Source organism: Hippocampus bargibanti, linkage group LG19 (genome assembly GCF_051943395.1).
Source record: "Hippocampus bargibanti isolate YZ-2025 linkage group LG19, ASM5194339v1, whole genome shotgun sequence".
Taxonomy (NCBI): domain Eukaryota; kingdom Metazoa; phylum Chordata; class Actinopteri; order Syngnathiformes; family Syngnathidae; genus Hippocampus; species Hippocampus bargibanti.
The window spans coordinates 7,261,844-7,284,553 of NC_142752.1; the positions used below are offsets into that span (position 1 = coordinate 7,261,844).

The window sequence follows — 22,710 nt, forward strand, 5'->3', positions numbered from 1 at the left end:
TTGCATGCTACGCTGCTGGTTTTATGGCAGGATCCAAAATGAATTTAGTGGTGGGACAAACCCGTGTGACACTGTTTTCAAAGAGCAGGGATGACGAGAAGGGGGTTAAAGCAAGACCCTCGACAGCGGGTGTTAGCGCTTTGGCTACCTGCTGTGAGCCTGGCAGCATAAGTAAACAAGCTTTTTTTGTTGTTGTTTTTGTTCCATTTCCATTTAAATGTAACTCCGCTCCACCGGAGCTTTTGTTTGTCAAAGATTTGGTGTGCCTCCTCACCTCACAGGCCTCTAGTCACAGACATGATCAGATGTTTGTTGATAGGACAAACAACAGGGCCTCGCTTCAGAGGACAGTCCCTCCCGCCCCGTGTCTCTTTTTACATACTCGACTTTTCCTGCCCGCCAAGCGTCCTGTGGACTCCCAGTCCCCGGTCTGAATGGCTCACTGTTTTACAAAAGAATAACGCCAATCAATGGCCGCTTCCGATAACAACACACGACTTAATAAAGTGATTGTGAAGAAGGGGCCGTTTCAGTGGGAAGTTCTCTCTGGGCCAAACTAAATTCAGGAGCAAATATGCAATGATGGAACCAAGGTCTAGCATGATTTTTCGGTTTGTGGTTTGTTAGAATTGAATTGCAAACTGGATCAAATCCTCTCGCCTTTGGGCTTTTAGTGGAAATCGTGCATACTAAAATTTGGGACGAATTTGAGAATTTTCAACCCCTCGTGATCAAATCTACCAAAGGCTTCATTGTCATATGTCTCTCAAAGATTAATCTCAACAACTATCAAGCGTACTCCGGTTTGATTTGATTTTCTCGCCAAACGTTGAGTCGAGAATCATCAACGTTCGATATGTTGAATATTTAGTTCACTTCATACTTGGTGAATATGTGAGTGGTTGTACAACTGAGGCTGTGTTTATAAGTAATTGGCCGCAATAAAAAATAGTGAGATTGTAAGCAAAATGTAGTTACCAGAAAAACTAATTGTTACATTTTTTTCTTGTTTGTATTTTACAGATGTCTGGCATACCCTTGGTACCATGCTGCCTCTCAATGGTCACGTTTGGTTCTTCAGAAGACTACTTTGGGAACAATGGAGATGCCTTATCGAATGTTTGATATCAAGTACGCCAAGCACGGTAAAACAAAACAAAAAATACATATATCTGTACTCTACTTTAGGTTACTCCTGGTCCATATCGTTTTAAAATAGCAGTCCCTCACTTTAAAAAGTGCCCACTAAGCAATATCCTGTTTATGCACTGGCATGCAACGGATGTTTTGTGCTTCTCGATGCTGTCTATGCATGAGAAAGGATGTTCTTTAACAAGACATGGGCAACAAAATCAGCATGAAACTAGTCCACAACTATTGTATAACAGTGCCTTTGCATTCAGACCATATTAAACAATCAATATAAAATGATTAACTGGAAGTTGTAGAAGTGGGAGCACAGTAGGTTGTGGGAATAGAATTATGTTTGATGGGGTGGGGTCTCATATCTCATATATTCAGTGTTTCAGGAGGTAATTTAATGGAGTTGCTATCAAGTATTCTGCTCTGATTCAAATTGGTACAGGGACATTGTTTGCAGTGCATTGGAGGGTGGGGGCCTTTAAGGAGTTGCATGTTTAATTCAGCATTCAAAACAAATAGTAGCACGCTCTAGTTGAATGAATGAGTTAGCAGCCAGCATGTAGCCGCCCTGGTTGAAAGTCGCCGGCTCGTCTCGTCAGGGCTTTTTTTTTTTACTCCAACGGCGGTTTAAAGCAACAAAAAAGGGGACACCGCTTGGACTGGTGGCGTGTGTGTAGGTGGGGGACGGAAGGGGGGGGGGGGGGGTTAGAATTAACGTTACCGCGACCGCCCCCTTGGCCAACGGATCCTTGCAACGGTCGCATTTGGCTGGGCTCCTTCGCCACAGTCATGTGATTGTAACGTAAAACCCCCTAACCGGAAAACAACCGACGACCCTCTCCGCCGCCGAACGAGCAGCTTACAAAGCTGCAAGGAGCCCGGAGAGGACGGACGTGTCCCCCCACCCGATGACAAACAACCACCAAAAAAAGAGAAACAAACGGCGGTGGCGTCAAGGCGACGACTATTTCGACGGGAGAGCAGCGGATACGGTAAAAAGCTGGCGACACACGAAACGCGGTCGTTGGCTAATAACTGAAGCACCGTTATGTATTTTAGTTGATTTTTTTTTTTTTTTTTGGGGGGGGGGGGGGGGGGTGCGCACGCCATACGGAGAAGTTCGTGGTCGTTTGCAACCCCATCCCCCTCACGTCCGTTCGTCCGTTCGTGCGTGCGCGCGCCTGCCTCTTTCCGTGGTTGTCTGGACTTGCTGCGCGTGCGCGCACGTCCGCTTCTGGCGCTAGCTTGGAGCAAACCGAGAGGCGACAACGGGCACGACGCGTCGTGGTCGGTGTCGTGTCTCGCTTTTCTGCGTGTTTAATCTGTCGTTTTTCTTCTAATTTAAGTCGCCTTTAAAAACACTCGTCTGCTGCCTTACATTTGATAAATGTTTGCTGCGAGGATACGTTTAAAGTCGTACTGCGGAAGTGAGTTATACACGTGTCTGCCTCTCAGCAGGGGCGGTGCTATGCCCTCTACAAACAATTGTCTCACAACCACGAACGAATTGTTTTTAGTTTTTAAGAAATCATTTGAATTGTAATTGCAGTTGTCTGACGGGTGCATAACAAAATTAAAATGTATAATTTAACCCCCCTCTGAGGTAAAATTATTGCATTGCAATTTATCCCTGCCTGGGTTCTAATTTGGTACCAAGCGTTAGTGTATTTTCTCTACTCCCACACTCCAGAAACCAGAAATAAAAAAATTAGGACCCTAAATTGCCCATTTCTGACTATACTAGTCTTAGAAGCTTCTTTAGCTGTGTCCAAACTCGTCGGTTGAGTCCTCCATGGCACAAAAATTAAATGGCTTCAGATTAAATCAAATTAACAATTACACTTGTGACTCAAAACACTTACAGTATCTTAAATAATCTTTCCCCATTGTAATGAATGGAAATACGATTAGTCATTCCACCCTCACCCGCAAACCGAGTAATTTAATAAGGGAAAAAATGCACCTCATGACAATGTACTTTATGAAAACATGTTAATTATACAATCAAAACTAAAATAAGTACAGGGAACTGCAAAAAAATAGTTCAATAATGGATTCATTTCAATTATTGTCTTCAACTAAGCAATGAATCGGGACAAATAAACCATTTATGTATTTCCAGCCTTTTATTTTTATATATTTATAAAGGGGCACATTAATTCAAATTGACACAGCAGAAAATGTCAATAGATTTGGATTTAAATAAAGCATAATGTGTGTAATATTGTTACGTTAGACACCATTGTGGATGATGTCAAACCGACACTGACTGTGTCTGTCACATCTGTGTGGTTACACTGCACTGTCATTGGCAGTTATGATGTACGGATCAGGTATTTGTTCACATTTGGAATAGTCAACTTCCAATGTCATGTCCCCCGTCCCCATTTACACAGCCACAACTCATCTCCCACTTGTGTTGCCTGAAAGCATGAACCATTAAATCATCTACTGTCAATTGCATTTCGATTCTGTTATGACCCAAAACGTGCTTGCCAACCTGCTCACATAATCTAACTTGATCTTGCCTTCTCACTGTTGCACAACATAAATGAAAACATTTATTTTTATTCATTAAACGTGTTCAAACGCAGGCTGCCTTAACTCAATAACCCAACCTCTAAAAACCTGACCCCGCCACAGCATCAACACCCTTTTGAGTAAATAAATAGCACTAGTGACTATTTGTGAATGTCCGGTGAATGTCATCTTTGTATTTTTGGCGAGCAAAACATATTAGGTATGCCATCAAAGCATTTCACTATTATGGGAAAACAGATTCATAATTGAATCAGAGCTAAAAAAAAAAAAAGACACTGGTGAAAACATTTTATTGCGTAACTGGACAGAAGATCACTGAATTGTGGATGAAGTCAAAGATGTCGGTTCCTGTTGGTGTTTTCCGAGTGACAGGAAGTTGATGTTTTGGTTGTGATCTGAAGTTGTGTGCAGACCTCACTTGTTCCATGATTGTTGCCCTTATCCTGCTATTTTGTTTTGCAAGCAGTCTAAATGCCAAAAATATTTTTCATTCTACAGAAAATAGCCAAAAATATTTCTTTTTAGTCTCCGTTAAGCAAACACTTGGCCACAGTGGCAACCCCCGCCCCCTCCATCCCCTTTTTTTTTTTAACTGGGAGGAGAGAGACCCGAGGGTAGCAGCTCCACACTCCGGGTGTGCGACCATCTGGTCGAGGCAGATGGCGAGATAGACTGTTGTGTACAATAAGTCTCCGGTTTATAAGTAATGCTGTCTAATTCACCAGGAGAATAAATAATCAATGGTGTGATCAATGTTAAGCGCCATAATCATAATCGGCGACGTGAAAACATACATGGTGATATTACACAAAGATCCCCCTAACCCCCCCAAAAGTTGAGCGTCCGTCTTCATGTACCTACCGAGAAAGTGCTTGTCCGTCATCCCCCTCCACAAGGGCGTGGGGTGCTGGACGGCGGCTGGTTTTAGAACCAGTTCTGGTCTCAGGAATGTGGGGCGACGCCCCACCGCCCTGATCATGTGATGGCCCCAAGCCGTCCCCGGTCCTTCCAGTGACCTCAGAGGGGTCGACGGCAACTCGTCTCGATTGGTCAAGTGGGGGTTACATGTCCCGTGAGGTTGACTTCACACGAGCTAATGTCTTAATGGTAAAAACAGAATTGTGCTTGGTCAAACGTTTTTGGATTGAAAAGCTTGGTAAGTTGATTCCCTCATGCGGTGGTCTTCCAAGTAACGACTTACCCAAAGGACATCAACTCTCTCAATCTCTCGCTGCGTCCGTGATGGGACTATCAGGTTTTATTCCATTCGCATCCGTTCTCCTGTGACTGACAATCTCCGCCGTACGATATTTTAAGAGACTGTTTAAAAATCGGGCGAAGCATTCGCAGCAGTCACGGCCTGTCGAGTATTCGCCCACCATCAAATACATTGTGTATGCCACAGCTGCTGAAATCAAACAATGCCCGGATTGATTAAAATGACTAAAATAATGCTTTTTAATTCATGGAAACACTTTGCTGGAGTCTTAAAAGATGTGAAACCTAAATAACATTTTTTACTCAGATATGTGCGAAAATGTCTCCACTCCAGTGCCAGGGTTTTTGTCATTGTCACTTGAATTCCACGACCTACAGAATATTGAATTTTCGAACGACATAAATCTTCAATACAGCGTTAGAAACCTTAGGTTCTTTTCTTTCATCAGAAAATTACTTCCTATATCACAAGAGTTCATTCCTAAGTTACATGGATCTGGAGTTATATGAGCTTGAAATGAGGGTGGCGGTCCAAAATACAATGCAATACACACATTGGTTTATATAGGGCTTTAACAACAGCTAAAGCTGGTACAAAGCATTAACATGCAAAAAAAGGCAAATGCTGCCCCTGTTTGGATACGAAAAAACATTGCTAAAGGCTATGGCCAGCGCTTTATCGGCACCCAAGCGTGAAAAAAAAAACAAAACCCGAACAAATTAGGGAATGGCGCTCTACGTCATAGTTTCAATTCCCGAATAAATTCAGTGAATGAGTTAATGAGAAAATGTTATTTATTTGCATTCCTGAACACAAAAATGTGCTGCAGTGGTTGAAAAGCCCATTAGTCGACTCTAATTTGGCTCTCAAGTTGGGTAAATTCGGTGTCAAATATTTCAATCCTTTTCAAAATGATAAAAAGTCGAGAGGTCATTGAAGTCGTAACAGTCCCTTTTAAAGCACTTCATAATGCCGGATGGTCGCCTGTCATTTTCATGACATGTCGTCGAATAAATGTCATTTTTCCCCCTCCTCTAAGCGCTGAATTGGGCTTTTTAACTTTAACTTAGAACACTCTTGTTATGCTCAGGAGCAGCATAATGTCCCTGAGTCAATTTGACCTTGCCCGTGTTTTTTATCCAATTGTGTCCGAAACCTCAAACATGGTCGTGACATTTAAAAATAAAAATAAAACAACAATTATTTGTTTATTTGTTTAACTTTTAAATGGGTCCGTTTGTCCAGCAACTTGACGGTAGGGTTCTGTCTGAACCATCCTGGTGTGACAAGCGCTTGACCATACTGATCATATGAGCGCACTGCTCAGGAAATCAAACATTCATAATCAGCTCAGTGTGCACGTCACTTTTTAAACACAAATTCTCCAAAGGAGTTTGCTGAGCCGCGACTCCACCGTTAAGCTCTGGAGCCTTTCAAAAATGTCTCCCCACCCCACCCCCGTGCGGTTGTTGTCGCCTCCGGTCTCGTCGCAGACAGGAAACTGACTGGCTCTCGTGTGTGCGTGCAGGTTGAAGAATGGAGTTGGCCAACCACGGTCTTATCCTGCTGCAGCAGCTCAACGCTCAGAGAGAATTTGGCTTCCTGTGCGACTGCACCGTGGCCATCGGAGACGTGTTCTTTAAAGCCCACAAGGCCGTGCTCGCCGCCTTCTCCAACTACTTCAGAATGCTCTTTATTCACCAGGACAGGTACAAGAAACTGTACGCACACATAATCAAGAACAATAAATATTGTGGATGCCTTGTAGCAATCCAAAAAATAAAATCAGGTTTTATATTTTCTTCAATAGAACGAGTGAATTAAACATCATGAGCTCACAGTGTGCTATTTTACTCTTGTCCAAAGAAACTGCTCACAATCCCCATTTGAACATTTCTGAACAAAAGCCCGCATAGTAGTTGCAGCCAATGCAGTAAATTTATTCCACGCTCTTTCAAGACAAACTTATTCAACATTCAGAATCACACACTGACTAAATGGCTAAATTAATGCAATAAACATGGCAGGGCTGTTTATGATGGCAATATCGTGCCAGATTTAAAAAAAATGGAGCAGGCCCAAGGGCCTTGCTTCTCAAGGGATGCATCTGGGCCGCACCCTTGCAAGTCTGTGATACGATTAGCGCACATTGCTACATGATCCTCGCCATTTATGACCTACTTCTGCTAAAATAGCTAAAGAAATTTAGTTAAAGGACAACTGACGTCTCCGGACAAATTGTGTCCATAATTTGTAAAATGGCTTCAATTGACTTCTACTGAGCGTATTTTACTAAGATTCCACCGCATATACAATGAGACCTCAATTTATGAACTTAATTGGTTCCCAGACAGAGTGTGTGAGGCGAAAAGTGTGTATCTCAAAAAAAAAAATTCCTATAGGAAACCATTAAAATGGGAATAATCCGTTCCCAGGTTTCCATAAAATATACTTTTCAACTAAATAAGCCTTAAAACTACATGCAACATACCTTATTCTATGTATAATAAATGTGCTATTGTATTGTAATGAAAGAAATACACTGCATTGTATCATAAAGTCACTTTATTTACATTTGCGATGGCAATTTATGGCTTGATGGAATGGCGTTGGAGGTCAAAGGGAATTGCTGTTACATGACGACTGTAATTAAAGAAATAAACAGTGCTGTAAAATAAAGTTTTATTTACCTTTTTGATGGTCGTTGATGGCTTATGGAAGGAGAGTCACCTTCCATAAGGACTGTTGGTAACTTAACCTCTGATGCTGTTCGGTCGTGTGCTTCCACCGAAGATCACTCCGCCAGCCGTGGTGGGTGTGTATTATGAAAATAGTGCTTATTATAAGGTTTAATTTTCATAAATTTGACGTTTGTAAGACAAAAAGTTTGTAAGTTGAGGTGTTTGTAAGTTGAGGTTTCACTGTAGCTATATTTTACGTTTTAAGACTCGCGCTGAATATTCAGGAAGTCTTTTTTTTTTTTCTCAAGTCAACTGTCGACTACATTTTTGAGAGGATATGTTTTTCTAGTTGAAGGACACTTGTTATCTGATGTTTCAGTGACTGCGTGCGTCTGAAGGCGTCGGACATCCAGCCCGACATCTTCAGCTACTTGCTCAACTTAATGTACACAGGCAAGCTGGCCCCGCAACTCATCGACCCCACGCGTCTGGAACAGGGTGTCCGCTTCCTGCACGCCTACCCTTTGCTGCAGGAGGCCAGTCAGTCGGTGTACGCACATCCAGAGCAGAGCATTAACCTCTCCACCTCCCTCTACGGCATCCAGATCGCCGACCAGAAGGCGGCGCTGTCCGCCCGCTTGCCGCTTTCCTCGCCCATCGATATGGAGACGCTGGGCTCGGAGGCCCAGTACCCATCGGCGGCCGCGGCGGCCAAGCCGGCTGCTTCCCCTCCGGAAGCGGAGGCGTCCACCAGCGGGGTTCAGCCCACCGATGAGGAGGCGGCGTCCGAGTCCCCCAGCGCGGACGGCGGCGCTTCGGCCAACGCCATTTTGCATGTGAAGCCCAGCATCATGAAGAGGAGCTCGTCCTTCCGGAAGCACTACACCTGCCACCTGTGCCGGAGTCGCTTCAACCAGAGGAGCCTGCTGAGGGAGCACTTGCTTCAGCACGCCCAGGCGGCCGAGAACCACAACGCCCTCTCGCCCGCGACGGTCGCCGAGCAGAGCGCGCCGGAGGCCGAGGCGCTCCTGAAGGGAAGCCGAGTCGCCGCCGCCGCGGAGATCGCCAGCGACGGCGAACAGACGCTGGCCTCCGGTAACAACTCGGACTCGCCCCGCGCCGAGGTATCCACATCCGGCTGGGGCGCGGGCGTCCCGATCTCCCAGGCGGACACGCCGCCCCCCTCGGACATCGCCGACATCGACAACCTGGAGAACGGCGACCTGGACCGCGAGCTGAAGCGGCGGAAATACGAGTGCTGCACGTGCGGCCGCAAGTTCATCCAGAAGAGCCACTGGCGCGAGCACATGTACATCCACACAGGCAAGCCTTTCAAGTGCAGCGCCTGCGGCAAGAGCTTCTGCCGCGCCAACCAGGCCGCCCGCCACGTGTGCCTCAACCAAGGTGCCGATGCCTACACGCTGGTGGACCGCCAGAGCATGGAGTTGTGCGCGGCCGGTGACGACAGCAGTCAAATGGAAGCCATGTTCCTGGCCACATCCAAGCCGTACAAGTGTAACATTTGCGCCACCACCTTCTCCAGCCCCAACGAGGTCATCAAGCACCTGTGCTTCACGCAGGGCGGGCTGGCGGGGCTGCCGGCGGGCGCCGCCCTGATGCTTCCGCACGACGAGCTTTCCAAAGATGACGGCTCAGATCTGTCCAACTCGGGAACGCCGCTCGAGGCCATCAAGGCCGAGGAGCCCCTGATGGAGTAGACGCCAAAACAGCCATTTTTTTTCTCCCTAAATTATAACTCATGATGAAGCTCAAAGGCCTCAGTCGGGGTTTTATTTTTGTGTGGAAGATCTTTTTTGCGTGCTTGTGTGTGTGTGTTGCCCACTCTCACCGACTTGAATAGAAGGTGGGGAAATAACCGCCATTCTATCTTGTCCCTCTGGGACCATTTTATTCAGTATTCTACCCTTGCATTGAAATGTTCACGTACGAGTACTACAGTTCAGTGCATGTCATACAATGGACAGAGCCAATAGCTGAAACGTTCTTGCCATTCTGATATTGCGTGGAATTATCTTCCAAGTGACAAAAAGCATTCTAGTACCTGCACAATTCCCTGCGCTCGTAGGACCGCGAATAAATGTTTAAACGACGCGAGCTGTGGTGAGGACCTTAACGTTCACAAACAGGAAGTAAGGGGCCCAACGTGCATGTTTGATGTGTGGTCGCCAGGCCGTACTTCGAAGCTAATAATGCTCTCTCTGCCGCGAGGAGGCGCGTTGGAATTGCAGCTGAAGTCTACAAAAAAAACGCGCCCCCGAGACAATCTGTGATTTTGACGTCTTCCATTTTGTTCTTTATTTGGTAAAATTGAGTGAAAAATGTGCACCTTGTTCATTTGTTCATATGGCATCCACCACTAGGAAGCACACTTATTTTCCTCAACATTTAGAGTTGAATCAAAGCAAAAGCATTCGGAAAAACTTGAATCTTCCCCCTTTTAAATAGTTCTAATTTTATACACAGTGGTATAATTTACAAAGGAGACTATTGTGACGAAAAATTTAGCTTTCGGAGTAGAAATAATGGGACTAGATGGATAGTTTTTAACTGTAGTGATGAACATGTAATAATCGTAGTGGCTGCCTGATGAGATCAATGTCGTTCATGGGTTCCATTTCTACGTAATGTCAGAAACTGGTGCATAACATTGAAAAGCATGTATCATGTTCTTTTATTTGAATCCCCAACAAACATTTCTCCACATTTTCTTCTTTTGTTGAAGAAAGTGATATTTTCTAAAACCTAAGTAACATTTTGGTGAAATTTTATTGTATGATTTAAAAAAAACTCACTAAAACAAAGTATATATTTTTAATCTAAAATTGTCGGTTCTATACTTCTGGTCCTTATTTAATTTTCGGACGAAACACAAGATTATTAGTTTTTATTTTGAAGATAGTAAAAAATAAATAATACATTTGGAGATACATGCTTTTCTTTGGATATGCTTTCCTCACTAGTTATTGTTACTCAAACTCAACCTATGTTTTTCTCATCTCAAAAAATATGGTTTGGAATATTTGTTTTTCAGAAAAGGTGTGGTTGCGGTGATGAAAGTTCTTTCCGTTTTGTGGCTAGATTGCGCTGTGAAACTGTGCTGCAGTGCGCCAATGTGCACACATCTGGAACATTGTGAATATATATTGTTTGAAGCCATTCACTGCTCGTGAGTGTGTGGGCAAGACGTGGCTATCTCAGGAAGATGACAATGTTTGACACCGTCCTATAAACGTTTGTGTGTCATGTTATGGAGACATCAGGATGAGACGGGTCCATCCCATAACACATGCTGATGTTCCCTCTTAAAGCTTGTCTGACATCTACTGTGATCAATATGTGCTCTCAGGAATGTGACTTTTATTTTTTTGTTCTTTCCTCTCTATCAACTGCTTTTTCATAGTGAAGAATAAACAATAAAATGTGTCTTTTGATAGCACAGGCTTCTTTTTTTTATTTCTATACGTATACTAACGTTCTTTCAAATGATATTCACCCCATGACACTTATTTTGACACTAAAATGCACAATGGATTAATGAAAAACTATTCCGTGGAGTTTAGATTGACTGAATCAGCCCACGATATGTGATTTATTTATTTTTTTGCTTTCAAGAAAAAAGGAACTATAAACAAAACAAAAAAACATTTTAAAGACAGGTACACGCAGTGTAGTCACATCAAGGCTCCCCACTACCAAGCAAGCTCACGCATTTAAATTGTTTTTCAACGCCTTAAAATTCCGCGTTTACAACACGAATTTTACCTATTAAATCACACATGGAGTAATTTTGGGTGACATTTAAGTACATTTTACGGGATAAAGTGCATTGCCGATGTTTGTTTATTGTCCCATTTTATTGATTGTGTTTGTTAACACCAGTGACCCTTGTGAACAGGAGCTGAAAAACATAACTACAGCATAACTCGAAAATCCTAGGTATAGCAACATAAAGTGCTACATAAAATAAGAGTATTTTAAAGAGCAACCGAAAACGTATTTGAAAAGATTCCTAACATTTTAAAATCAATGGGGATTTTTTTTTTTTTTTTTTTTTTTTTTTTTCAAAATACTGCATGTATCGAAAGTGCTCAAGACGTGCACCCGACCTACAGTCGACGACTTGGCCGAAGTCTCCGGAGCATGCGCACTACCTACTTGTTATTTTTTTTCCAGTTAAGAAAAGATGGCGGATCAACCACGCCGCACCGTCGTAGTTTAGAGAGCGTGCCACACAGAAGGACACTTCAAGTTCGATAAAAGAGTACATGGAAGCCCCTGGTAAGATTATAACACTGTTCTTCTGGTTTAGCAAAAAAGAAAGACCGTACATTGTTACGGTAGCAGGTGCGGGGTTAGTGCACGTAGCAAAGCCTCTGGGGTACGACTATTTCCTGGAAGAAGAGGAAGCGTAGCCGCCAAATGGCGTAGCATAGTGTTGGATTGTAGACATATGAAGGTCAACGGCCAGTTAGTGGTTCAATTGCACTTATAAGCAATATTGTTGGTTGACATTACGCCACATAAAGTGCAGTGGATTCGTTTTAGTACAAAAAGGCCGATAGCAAGCCGACTTGCACTCGCATAAACCACGGCGGTGGCACCAGGAAATAGACGTCAGCGGAGGCCCGACTTGACGTTGTACTTCGTTTACCGGCATGGTTGTTTGCACTTCTAGTCCAAAAGTCGTCGATGTAAAGGCCTGATCTGGGTTCACACAATATTATTTACACATATATTAGGGTGAACCTTCATCATTATTCGTTATGTCGGCCATCTTCAAATTGTGTACTCCCTAACGTCCGAACACTTTGGCCTATAATATTCCACGTTGTAAGCAAAATGCAACACCAATGCCAGTCTGATCAGAAGACATGAGTACATCTGTGTGAAAAAATAATTTTAATTAATAATGAAGCTCGATTTATTGTTTCCAGCAGGCCTAAACATCTCAGAAGAACACAAAACTGGAATGCTAGAATCAGAGCCTCGTGCTATGGAGTCTAATGGAGAAGTGTACCCTCCTGCTCTAAACCAAACTGCAGACTGGACCATGGAGCAACCACCCCCACCGCCCAGCATGGATCCCCTTTCTGGGGCAGGAGACCACTCCAACCCGCCTTTGCCTCCTCCACCGCCCCCTCCTCCGGAGCTGGGCCCTGTGGAGAAAAGCGCGGAACAGTTTCAGGTCAGCAATGCACCACTATATCCAGAAGAACCACCGCCACCTCCACCACTTCCACCTCAGCCCCCGGAAGAGCCGCCGGAGCAGAAATTAGAGTCCATGGAGGTTCAGCCGCACAAACAAGAAGTGACCAATAAAGGTAAAAAGAAAGATGTGCGCTCAAATTTGTATTGTGGTACAGGATGAAATGTTTACCAATGTCGAAGCCAAGCCAGGGCATAGGAAGCCTTGCATTATGTCTTCTCTTTTAAATGTTCCTACAGAGGGCACAGAGGCATCGCAACCTGCCGATGACGGCATGGAGATTGAGGAGGCCACCAAAGATGTTGCTCAAGAAGCCCCCACTCGCGAAACTGCCCCACAAGAAGCCCCCGTTCCAGAAGCCCCCGTTCCAGAAGCCCCCGCTCCAGTAGCCCCCGCTCCAGTAGCCCCCGCTCCAGAAGCTCCCGCTCCAGAAGACCCCGCTCCAGAAGCCCCCGCTCCAGAAGCCCCCGTTCCAGAAGCCCCCGTTCCAGAAACCATCTTTCCAACAGAGCCAGAGCTCCCCAGTGAGTTTGAAAAACTCTTGAAAGGATGCGAAGACAACCCGGAGGACTTTAACGGCTGGGTCTACCTGTTGCAGTATGTCGAACAAGAGGTAAAGAAAATACAACCTCCCCTCCACCGACAATGGAGGCATCGAGAAAATAACTCACTGTCACCCTGTTCTCCCTTCAGAATATCCTCGAAGCAGTGAGGAAATCATTTGACGTTTTCCTTCTGCGCTATCCATACTGCTACGGGTACTGGAAGAAGTACGCCGACATCGAGAAAAGGCATGGCTACATCCACGTGGCGGAAGAGGTGTACCGGCGAGGCTTGCAGGCCATCCCGCTCAGCGTGGACCTTTGGCTGCACTACATGACTTACATAAAGGAGAACTCCGACACCAGCGACCCAGAGACTGAGGGACGTATTCGAGCGTAAGTAGAGACCTCTTGTGAGGTCACAAATGTTGTTGTGACACTCTTTTATGGACAAGCGGCTCATATCATGTATGGATAGCAGACACCTTCGTGAAAATGTTTATTGTTGGCTACACTAAGACCATACATCTGCTTTTATAATAATAATAATACTACATTTTATTTCAAGCGCCTTTCAAAGCTCTTTTTTTGTCGACTGAGTATGAAATGCCCAAACTAAAACGCATCCGTCTTTCCCCTCCAGGGCATACGGACATGCAGTTTTGGCTGCCGGTACAGACTTCCGCTCAGACCGCCTTTGGGAGTCCTTTGTCATCTGGGAGGCGGAACAGGGGAAGCTTGCGAATGTCACCGCCATCTACGACCGGATCCTGGGCATCCCCACGCAGCTTTACTCACAGCACTTACAAAAGTAAGGGTATAGTCCTGAATTATTTGAGAGCGAGGTTTGACATTGGTACCTGGTGTCGCATTTTTATTAGTTTGCTCTGTACAAAATCGCCCTGACGTTTACTCAAATGAATCATTTCATTACTCGTTCCAAATCGGATCTTTTATGACTTGACGATGACACAAACTTGACACTTGCAGGTTCAAAGATCATGTTCAAAACAACAACCCCAAACATTTCCTGTCGGAGGAGGAGTTTGTCAAGTTCAGACTGGAGCTCTCCAAAGCTAACCTGACGTCCATGGTGGGAGAAGACGGTGAAACGCCCGCGCCCCAAGAAGATCTGCCGCCCGGCACGGAGGATCTCGCCGACCCCGCCAAGGTAAGAGTCCAGGAAGAACCAAGAGAAGAATTCCGAAAGCAAAACCAAAAAAATCTGGCGTTAGATGGAGGTTGCCTGTTGTCCACCGTGACCGTGATGTGGATTAAGAGAAGAGTTTGAAGAGTTGTCTTTATGTCGGCAGCAAAGCCAAAGACAGCCAAGGGGGGCTTGACGCTGGCATCCTGTCAGGGACACTCGCCCTTAAACTAAAAGGAACAACCGAGGCCCATTGACCCGCAGCACCTCCACCTAGAGGTTGATATGCAGGGTGCATATATACACCCCCCCTCTGCAGGCCTCTTGTCTCTGGTGATGTAAATCTATGGCTGCGGGACCGCTACCGGCAGCTAATTACATCAAGTGGAACAGGTGATTGTTGTCAAGCCGTCCAACAGTGTCCATTTCCTCTGTGTTTTCGCATAGAGAGTGACAGAGATCGAGAACATGCGCCACAAAGCCATCGAGGCTCGACAGGAAGTGTTCAACCTCAACGAGCACGAAGTCAGCAAACGCTGGGCCTTTGAGGAAGGGGTACGACATTTCATTTCAAGTTTCAATCGTCTGAATGTGCATGGTTTTAGGTCCGCGGTTTTGTACCTTTTTTCCCCTCTTTCTTTTTAACTCATTCACTGCCATTCACAAAGTCATTCGGGAATGGAAAACATGACATAGAGCGCCATTCCCGAATGTGTTCAGGTTTTGTTTTTTCATCGGCCTCTGGCAATGTTTTTCTTTTCCACATTAGGCAACATTTCCCTTCTTTCCATGTTAGCGCTTTGTTCCAGCTTCAGCTGTTGTTCAAGCGCTACATAAACCAATATGTATGTATTGCATTGTATTTTGGATAGCCGCCCTCATTCCAAGCTCATATAACTCCAGATCCATATAACTTGGGAATTAACTCTTTTTCGGATGAAAGAAGAGAGGCAGTCGCTCTTTTTCCTAATTTCTTTTTTATTACACAAAGAAATATTCAAAATTCTCACATTTACACAAAGGTTACTTCCGGGTAGAGTCAACACTGTCGCGAATGGCTGCTGCTGCTTACCCGCACAAAAAAATCCCGGACTGTGAAGTGTCCTTGAGAGTTTTGAAAGGCGCTTAGAAATGAAATGTATTATTATTATAAGATTTCTAACGTTATACTGAATGTTTATGTCGTCTTAAAACTCAATATTCTTTGGCTCCTGGAGTTCTAGTGACGGTGACAGAACCCCTGTCACTGAAGTGGACACATTTTTTGCACAAATATCTGGCAGTGAATGAGTTAAAACCACACACAAGATGAGTTTATTTTGAGGCGTTAAATACAAATGCTTCGGTGGAATTCCAAGATGCTTGCTAAAATCCTACACCACAATAACAGTCATTATTCTTGACTTCAGATTTGAAAACTAGTTATTCATTAATTTATTTATTGTGACCTTGTGTCCTTGCGAGCTTTGAAAAGCGCTTAAAATGTAATTGATTATTATTAGTATTATTGTGCGCTCTATATGTAAAACGCGGAGGGGATTAAACATACTAATGGCTTCCGCAAATTCAGCACGGCCCTCGGGAAGAAACCATAACTACAATGTGGCCCGCGGCAAAAAATGACTGACACCCCTGGCCGAAGGTTTCTTCCACTGAATTCAATATTTATGCAGTCCTAAAACTCAATATTCTATGGGTCCTGGAATTTGAGTGACAATGACAAAAACCCTGGCACTGAAGTGGGCACATTTTTGCATGTCTGGCAGTGAATGAGTTAAACAGCACTTGAGTCAAAATTAGCATTGCATTTTCCGAGTTTTTGATCCTGTAGTGTAACATGTAACATAGTTTAAAATGTTTTATTCATTTATTTTTTTAGATCAAGAGACCTTACTTCCACGTTAAAGCCCTGGAGAAGACGCAACTGAACAACTGGCGGGAATACCTGGACTTTGAGATGGAGAACGGCACTCCGGAGCGTGTGGTTGTTCTCTTTGAACGCTGCCTCATCGCTTGTGCTCTATATGAAGAGTTCTGGATCAAGGTATCAAAGCGTTTCTTCTTTGAGTGTCGTTTTATTTTATTTATTTTTTCCTCCCTCCCCCACCACACCACTTCTATGCTCGCCGCTTCCCTGCACTTCCTCCCCAACCATCGATGACAATCACGTGGAGTAAAACGGAAAAAAACAACCACCACAAAAATCGTCCTGCACTCTCTTTGCGTGTAACGTTGATATGTGACTGTATCTGTTGTATTAGGGGATGGCCAGCTTGCCACACAAGATTTGACTGCAGCATTTGCCAACTGCATCTTCTTCGTCTCCCACTACCTTACAGAATCTTATCTAATTGGTTCCATGAAGGTGCTGATGGGTTTACACAGAAAAATTCTAAGAACGATCTTGTCGATGACGACATTCACCCGAGTAGGAGAAGCGGGAAATGTTAAACCGTCTGGTCTTGTCTGTTTTCTTTGCCTTTCTTTCTCCTCTACGCTCTCCTGTCCTCCGCTTGCTCTCCTTTCCGCTTTCTCTCCTTTTCACGCTTCCAAAGTACGCCAAATATCTGGAACCCTTCAGCACGGATGGCGTTCGGCACGTCTACCGGAAGGCCTGCACCGTCCACCTGCCCAGGAAACCTGCCATCCACCTTCTGTGGGCTGGCTTTGAGGAACAGCAGGGTGTGTAGCGCACTTTTTTTTTAACTTTGGAGGCACCACTGTAACAGTTACTCTTGACTAAAATGTCCCTCGCTCTTACTGCTTCCCCTCCACAGGCAACGTCGAAGGTGCCGGAAACATACTCAAGAACCTGGAGATGGTGGTGCCCAACCTGGCCATGGTGCGCCTGCGGCGGGTGAGCCTGGAGCGCCGGCGCGGCAACCTGGCTGAGGCGGAGGCGCTGCTGAAAGAGGCGGTGGATACCTCAAAGACCGCCTCTGAGACGTCCTTCTACGCCGTGAAGTTGGCGCGCCAGTTCCTCAAGGTGCAGAAGAGCCTGAGCAAAGCCAGGAAAGTGCTGCTGGACGCCATCGAGCAAGATCAGGTAGCCAAAGGCGCAGCTCTGCTATCTCGTCATGATGCAGGATTTTTCCGTGTGTCATCATTTAAAGACAACGGCCACAAAATGATGAATAACAAAGTCATTATGCGCTCTGTGTGTTTCTTTTCTCTCTCAGACAAGTCCTAGGCTTTACCTCAACCTGCTGGAGCTGGAGTTTAGCGACGATGTGACACAGAACCAGGCCGAGATTATGGCCTGCTTTGACCGGGCTCTGAAGAGCCCCATGGAAATGGAGTCGCGCCTCCTCTTTGCCCAGCGCAAAGTGGAATTCCTCGAGGACTTTGGCACCGATATCCATGCGTGAGTTGGAGCAGTTAAAATAAATATTTTTTTTATTTTTTTTTTATTTTTTTTTAGCAAACAGCGCACCCGTGATGTGCATCATCGCCTCATAACCAGATCAAAACATTAGAAGGACTGAGATACGATTAGATTTGCGCCTTCATCAAAAAAATGTGAATAATCAACTGCAGCGTGAATTCTGGCCCTGGAGAGCTGACGCCATGGAAATGTTGTTTCAGGCTGGTGGCCGCTTACGAGGAACACCAGAACCTGCAGAAGGAAGTGGACTTATCAAAGAGGAATGCGGAGAATGGCTACGACAGTTCTCAGGAACCCGATGCTAAGCGGCAGCGCATCGACGACGGCTCCATGGCCGCCGCCGCGACTGACATGCATGCCAACAGCGCATATAATTATAACAACTGGTACCAGGTGGGTTTTGATCTTTTTTTTTTTTCCTTTTCTATTTTTACACGGCCCGTTGCTGTGAAACTGAACCGCCATATCCGTTCACATCTATACCACAAAGTCAACGAGAACCGGTTCATGAACCTGTTTAACCGCGTTGTATTCATATAACAGAACAATAGCTTTGTTTTCAACTGAACAGTAGGTTTGTAAATTAAGACAGTCTAATTTTGTTTCCTCTTTTTCGGGGGAAGGAGGGTGGGTTATAGGAGGGTTATAAAATATGTGCTTTGTTTCAAACGCAGACCCATCTCACATTTCACATTTTCTCTCTTTTCAGCAACAGTATGGCGCCTGGAGCCAAAATTCATGGAGCCAGTACAACCAATACGCCCAGTATAACCAATACTACCCTCCTCCTCCGACATGATGGCCACCACCGTGATCTTGAGCTCTCATGGGAGAATGTGTCTAGCTTTTCAAATTAAAGACAACCAGCACCGCGTTTCCAAAAGATTTATTTTGTTTTGACTCAAGCTAATTTTTCCTTACAGTACACGTAGCTCCTGTTGGGGATTTAAAAGTATACACACAATGCATGTTGTTTGTAAAGAGGTTTGCTTCCATCACCCAACCTTGTGCTCTAGGCAGGTTTTCTCTCTCCTTGAGGGTCTCTTTAAATTTGCAGAATTTTTAATGTTTTTCAGTGAACCCCAAATGAAGAGTTCCTGTTTACCTTTGTTTTCTCAACTTGATTTCATAATAAACAGATTGATATCTTGGTGTGTCCCTGCTTCCGATGCTTCATTGTAATTCGTGGGCAACTGGTAAATTACATGAAATCATTTTGTGAAGTATTTTTTACATTCTCCATATATTACAATAATCTTTAAGGCACACTTTGTTTTTTTATTTTTACCTCACATTGTCATGTACATATTTAAATGTCAATCTGGCTGCTACTAACCGTCAAACCCTGATGTAAGAAACGCCCAAAGCCATACGAAAGTACTCATAAATTTATATGCTGACAAAAATTCTAATGTACAGCTCTGAATATCTCTGTACAAATAATAATGCAATTTCACCACATCCAACATGGCGAAGACTTAAGGGGCGGGGACTCAGGTCTGTCGCTGTGCGATGACGTTTAGCACATGCGCAGTATTGTCAACGCGAACGGCCTTTTCTATGCTGCGCGTCGATCGACTAGCACTCAAAAGAGGTAAGGCCTGTGCATAATGAGTGGTAAAAGTGTTTTTTTAACTCGTAGTTGGCTTTTATTGTGTGTCGAAGAGGCATCCCCAAACCCTCGAACCTATTATTTAACAGTCACGTTAAATAGACTGGCTATAATTTGTGTGTTTAATGCGCATTTCTCTCCCTCTCAATCTCGTGTGCCGCACGTTGCTAGCTGAGATAGTTTAGCATTAGCTTTACCGCGACAACTTTTCTCTCTTCCTGGACCAAAAGTATGTTTTCTCCGTTTCGTTTGTAATTTACATAAGACAAATGTTACTGTTTTTATTTTTCTTCTCGATCTCAATGTTTCTCCATCTCTGTACTGGAGATTTACATCCGTATACATGGTAGATAATTACATTTGAGAACCTCTCTGATACAAATTTGTGACCGTAGTAATTTCTTAAGAGAGTGTACGGTTAACTGTTTTCTTGTTTATACAATGCGAACTGCTCCAGTTGTGTAATCATAGTTTGACCCAGTTAAATTGGAGTCTCTTCTTAGGATCAAGATGCAGCTTTTCCTGCGTGCAAAGAATACTCACACCCTTGAGGTGACCGGTCAGGAAACTGTGGGACAAATTAAGGTAGAAATAAATACACAAATGCAAGTCATATTTACACAAGTTGTGTGATACTTGGCAGTAACAGTTTGACATTCCACACCTAAGGCTCACCTCCAGACTTTGGAGGGTCTCCTCGTTGAGGATCAGGTGGTACTGCTTGCAGGTTGCCCCCTGGAAGATGATGCCTCTCTGGCATCGTGTGGCATTTCCGAGCACTGCACCTTGGAAGTCGCCGGTAGACTCCTGGGAGGTCAGTGTTGAAATATTTAATGTTGGAGAAATGAGCTCCTCTTTTTTTTAACCATTTAATCATCAAATTATATGTTGGCTTTAAAGTATGTGTTAGATGGCATGCATGTACTGTATTGCGACTTTCCCATTGACTTTGTTATACCTATGTATGAAAATGCAATTTCCCTTTGTGTCTAGGTAAGGTCCACGGCTCTCTGGCCCGTGCTGGAAAAGTGAGGGGGCAGACCCCCAAGGTGAGGATTGTTTCCAGAATATACAACAATATATATCACGTGAAATCACCCTTTGTTTAGCCATATTTGATAGTGTTTGTTTGGCGATGTAATACTAGTCAGACACTGAGCCATGAAATGTCTGGAAAGCTGAACATTTGGCTTGTTTTTTTGTGTACCAGGTGGACAAGCAGGAGAAGAAGAAGAAGAAGACTGGCCGCGCCAAGCGTCGCATCCAATACAACCGGCGCTTTGTCAATGTGGTGCCCACTTACGGCAAGAAGAAGGGACCCAATGCCAACTCATAAGAAGAGTGGGTGATGACCATACCGAGCCGTTTTGACACAGTTCAAATGTTTTCCTGCTGTGAATAAAACGTTGCAGTGGAACGTTCGTTTTCAGTCACAAGTTTTGTTGGGGAATGACGAGAACTCGTTAATCTGCATGTCATACACCTTTATCAAATATCATTTGGTAAATCAACCTAAATGTGTATGTAAAGAAAAATATAAACAACTGTCTTGTTTGTAAAAGTTATATTTCATGCAAACAAAAAATATTTCGGTACATTGACAAGAAACAAAAAAAGAAACAAAATGGTGATGTCTTTTGTATTCGTCAGTCATCGACATTCATTTTTTTTTAATCCACATCCACCAACTCCACTTCAAAAATCAGTTTGGCATTTGGTGGAATTCTGGAGGGAAAAGTTAAGGCCAAGCATAATGTTTTCAGACCCATCCACCCAATTCCTGCTGAGTCCAGATCAACTTTCCCAAAAAGATACTTGGAGTCTGGGACGCCTTTCTTCCCATACGCCCACTCAGGTTCGATCTCCAGACGGGCCGTCTCACCCTTGCTCATGGTCAACAGACCTTCGTCCCACTATAAAAATGTGACAAAGTTTAAAAAGAAACACAAAAAGGAGAACAACTTCAGGAATAATACACATACATACCCCCCGGATGACTTTTCCCATGCCCACTTTGAAGCTCAGCGGCTTGGTTTGCTTTTTCTTTCTGGCCGCTGTGGAGATGACAAAGCGAATCCCGAGTTGGCTGGACCGCAAAGTCAACATGAACGTGATCGAGTGCAGCTACTCACATGAGGGGATGTTGGTGTCAAAAACAGTACCGTCTTCCAGCGTCCCCGTGTACCAACAGCTCACCGTGTTGCCTTTTTTCGGGAAGTTGGTCTTATTGCCTTTCTTCAGCGTAACTTTGGTAAACTTGGGCGGACCCTGAAGGGAAGAAAATGCACTTCTGATAATTTTACAGAAAATGACTGCAAGAGCCTGCGTCTTTACCTCATCCACAAGTTCAACCTTGAGCTCTGTGGGCTTCTCATCGATTTTGACAGCTTTCACCTGCTCCGTCACTTCTTCCACCGGCTCCGTGCCTTTAAACCTCTACAAAATACAGGAACTGTTTTATTTTGTAATTTAATTTGTATCCAAACGGACTTCGCATGGCATCACTCACTTTACTGGCAAACAGCTCGTTGTAGGCGACGATGAGCTGTTCCTTCTTGGCCGTCTTTGCTACATTCTTGATATTTCCCAGCAATCTGTGCTCGATGAGAAACTAAACACAGAATAGGGTGTTATTTGAAGCAACGGGATGTTATATGTGAAATACTGGAGCCACTTTGTTTGCAAACATTGATTTCCGCCCATGTGGGGCTGCACACGCTAGCCTGCTTGACGCGAATGGCTCATATTCTCGTCAAAATGCACTTTAAAAAAAGCAACCGCACATTCTGAATACTCAACTGACGGACGTACTGAGTGCGCCGCATTGTCCTGAATGAACTTGATCAAATATTTCTTGGGCAAATCGTCACTTTTAAGTTGCTCGTCGTTCCACTCACGTACTGGCTCGTTCGCCATTTTGGGTGTACAGATATATGAACTTTAACCTCAGCAATGAAAGTTAAAATAAAAACAGGGAAAAAACACAAACATAATATTCAAAAAATATCAGACTATAAAGCGAAATGAGAACTCTAAAATCGTATCACATTTTCTGCCATTGTGAGCTCACGATAAAATTTTAAATGTAAATGAAAGAATATGAGTAAGGGATGACATTAGTCTCAATATATACTGGGATATAATTTATAATTTTAGTATTGAGAACAGTCAATCGTTTATATCACACCAGTTTGGTCACCTGGTAATTGTTTA

General features: G+C 44.2%; 4 protein-coding genes across 5 annotated transcripts; 3 read left to right on the forward strand and 1 right to left on the reverse strand.

The window, feature by feature from the left end:
- The first annotated feature begins 1,867 nt into the window (after positions 1 to 1,867).
- On the forward strand, positions 1,868 to 11,041 carry zbtb2b (zinc finger and BTB domain containing 2b). Its single transcript, XM_089022594.1, has 3 exons — positions 1,868 to 2,135; positions 6,432 to 6,612; positions 7,964 to 11,041. The coding sequence occupies exons 2-3, from the start codon at positions 6,440 to 6,442 to the stop codon at positions 9,300 to 9,302; spliced, it is 1,512 nt and encodes a 503-aa protein (XP_088878720.1). The 5' UTR covers positions 1,868 to 2,135; positions 6,432 to 6,439; the 3' UTR covers positions 9,303 to 11,041.
- A 723-nt stretch (positions 11,042 to 11,764) lies between these two features.
- Positions 11,765 to 19,036, forward strand: prpf39 (PRP39 pre-mRNA processing factor 39 homolog (yeast)). Of its 2 annotated transcripts, none has more exons than XM_089022241.1 (13): positions 11,765 to 11,883; positions 12,540 to 12,926; positions 13,051 to 13,424; positions 13,505 to 13,749; positions 13,997 to 14,164; positions 14,344 to 14,524; positions 14,948 to 15,055; positions 16,380 to 16,544; positions 17,056 to 17,182; positions 17,278 to 17,546; positions 17,680 to 17,864; positions 18,086 to 18,278; positions 18,595 to 19,036. In XM_089022241.1, exons 1-13 carry the CDS (start codon positions 11,871 to 11,873, stop codon positions 18,682 to 18,684), a joined length of 2,505 nt encoding a protein of 834 aa, XP_088878367.1. In that variant the 5' UTR covers positions 11,765 to 11,870; the 3' UTR covers positions 18,685 to 19,036. The 2 variants fall into 2 exon arrangements, with proteins under 2 accessions (XP_088878367.1, XP_088878370.1); XM_089022244.1 differs by having other exon boundaries at positions 11,782 to 11,883; positions 12,543 to 12,926.
- A 375-nt stretch (positions 19,037 to 19,411) lies between these two features.
- Positions 19,412 to 20,914, forward strand: faua (FAU ubiquitin like and ribosomal protein S30 fusion a). Its single transcript, XM_089021573.1, has 5 exons — positions 19,412 to 19,479; positions 20,001 to 20,082; positions 20,167 to 20,311; positions 20,491 to 20,546; positions 20,708 to 20,914. The coding sequence occupies exons 1-5, from the start codon at positions 19,412 to 19,414 to the stop codon at positions 20,831 to 20,833; spliced, it is 477 nt and encodes a 158-aa protein (XP_088877699.1). The 3' UTR covers positions 20,834 to 20,914.
- A 132-nt stretch (positions 20,915 to 21,046) lies between these two features.
- On the reverse strand, positions 21,047 to 22,464 carry fkbp3 (FKBP prolyl isomerase 3). Its single transcript, XM_089021572.1, has 7 exons — positions 22,309 to 22,464; positions 22,007 to 22,108; positions 21,832 to 21,933; positions 21,630 to 21,765; positions 21,484 to 21,551; positions 21,313 to 21,410; positions 21,047 to 21,222 (listed from the first exon to the last, which is right to left on the reverse strand). The coding sequence occupies exons 1-7, from the start codon at positions 22,411 to 22,413 to the stop codon at positions 21,168 to 21,170; spliced, it is 666 nt and encodes a 221-aa protein (XP_088877698.1). The 5' UTR covers positions 22,414 to 22,464; the 3' UTR covers positions 21,047 to 21,167.
- Positions 22,465 to 22,710: the final 246 nt, after the last annotated feature.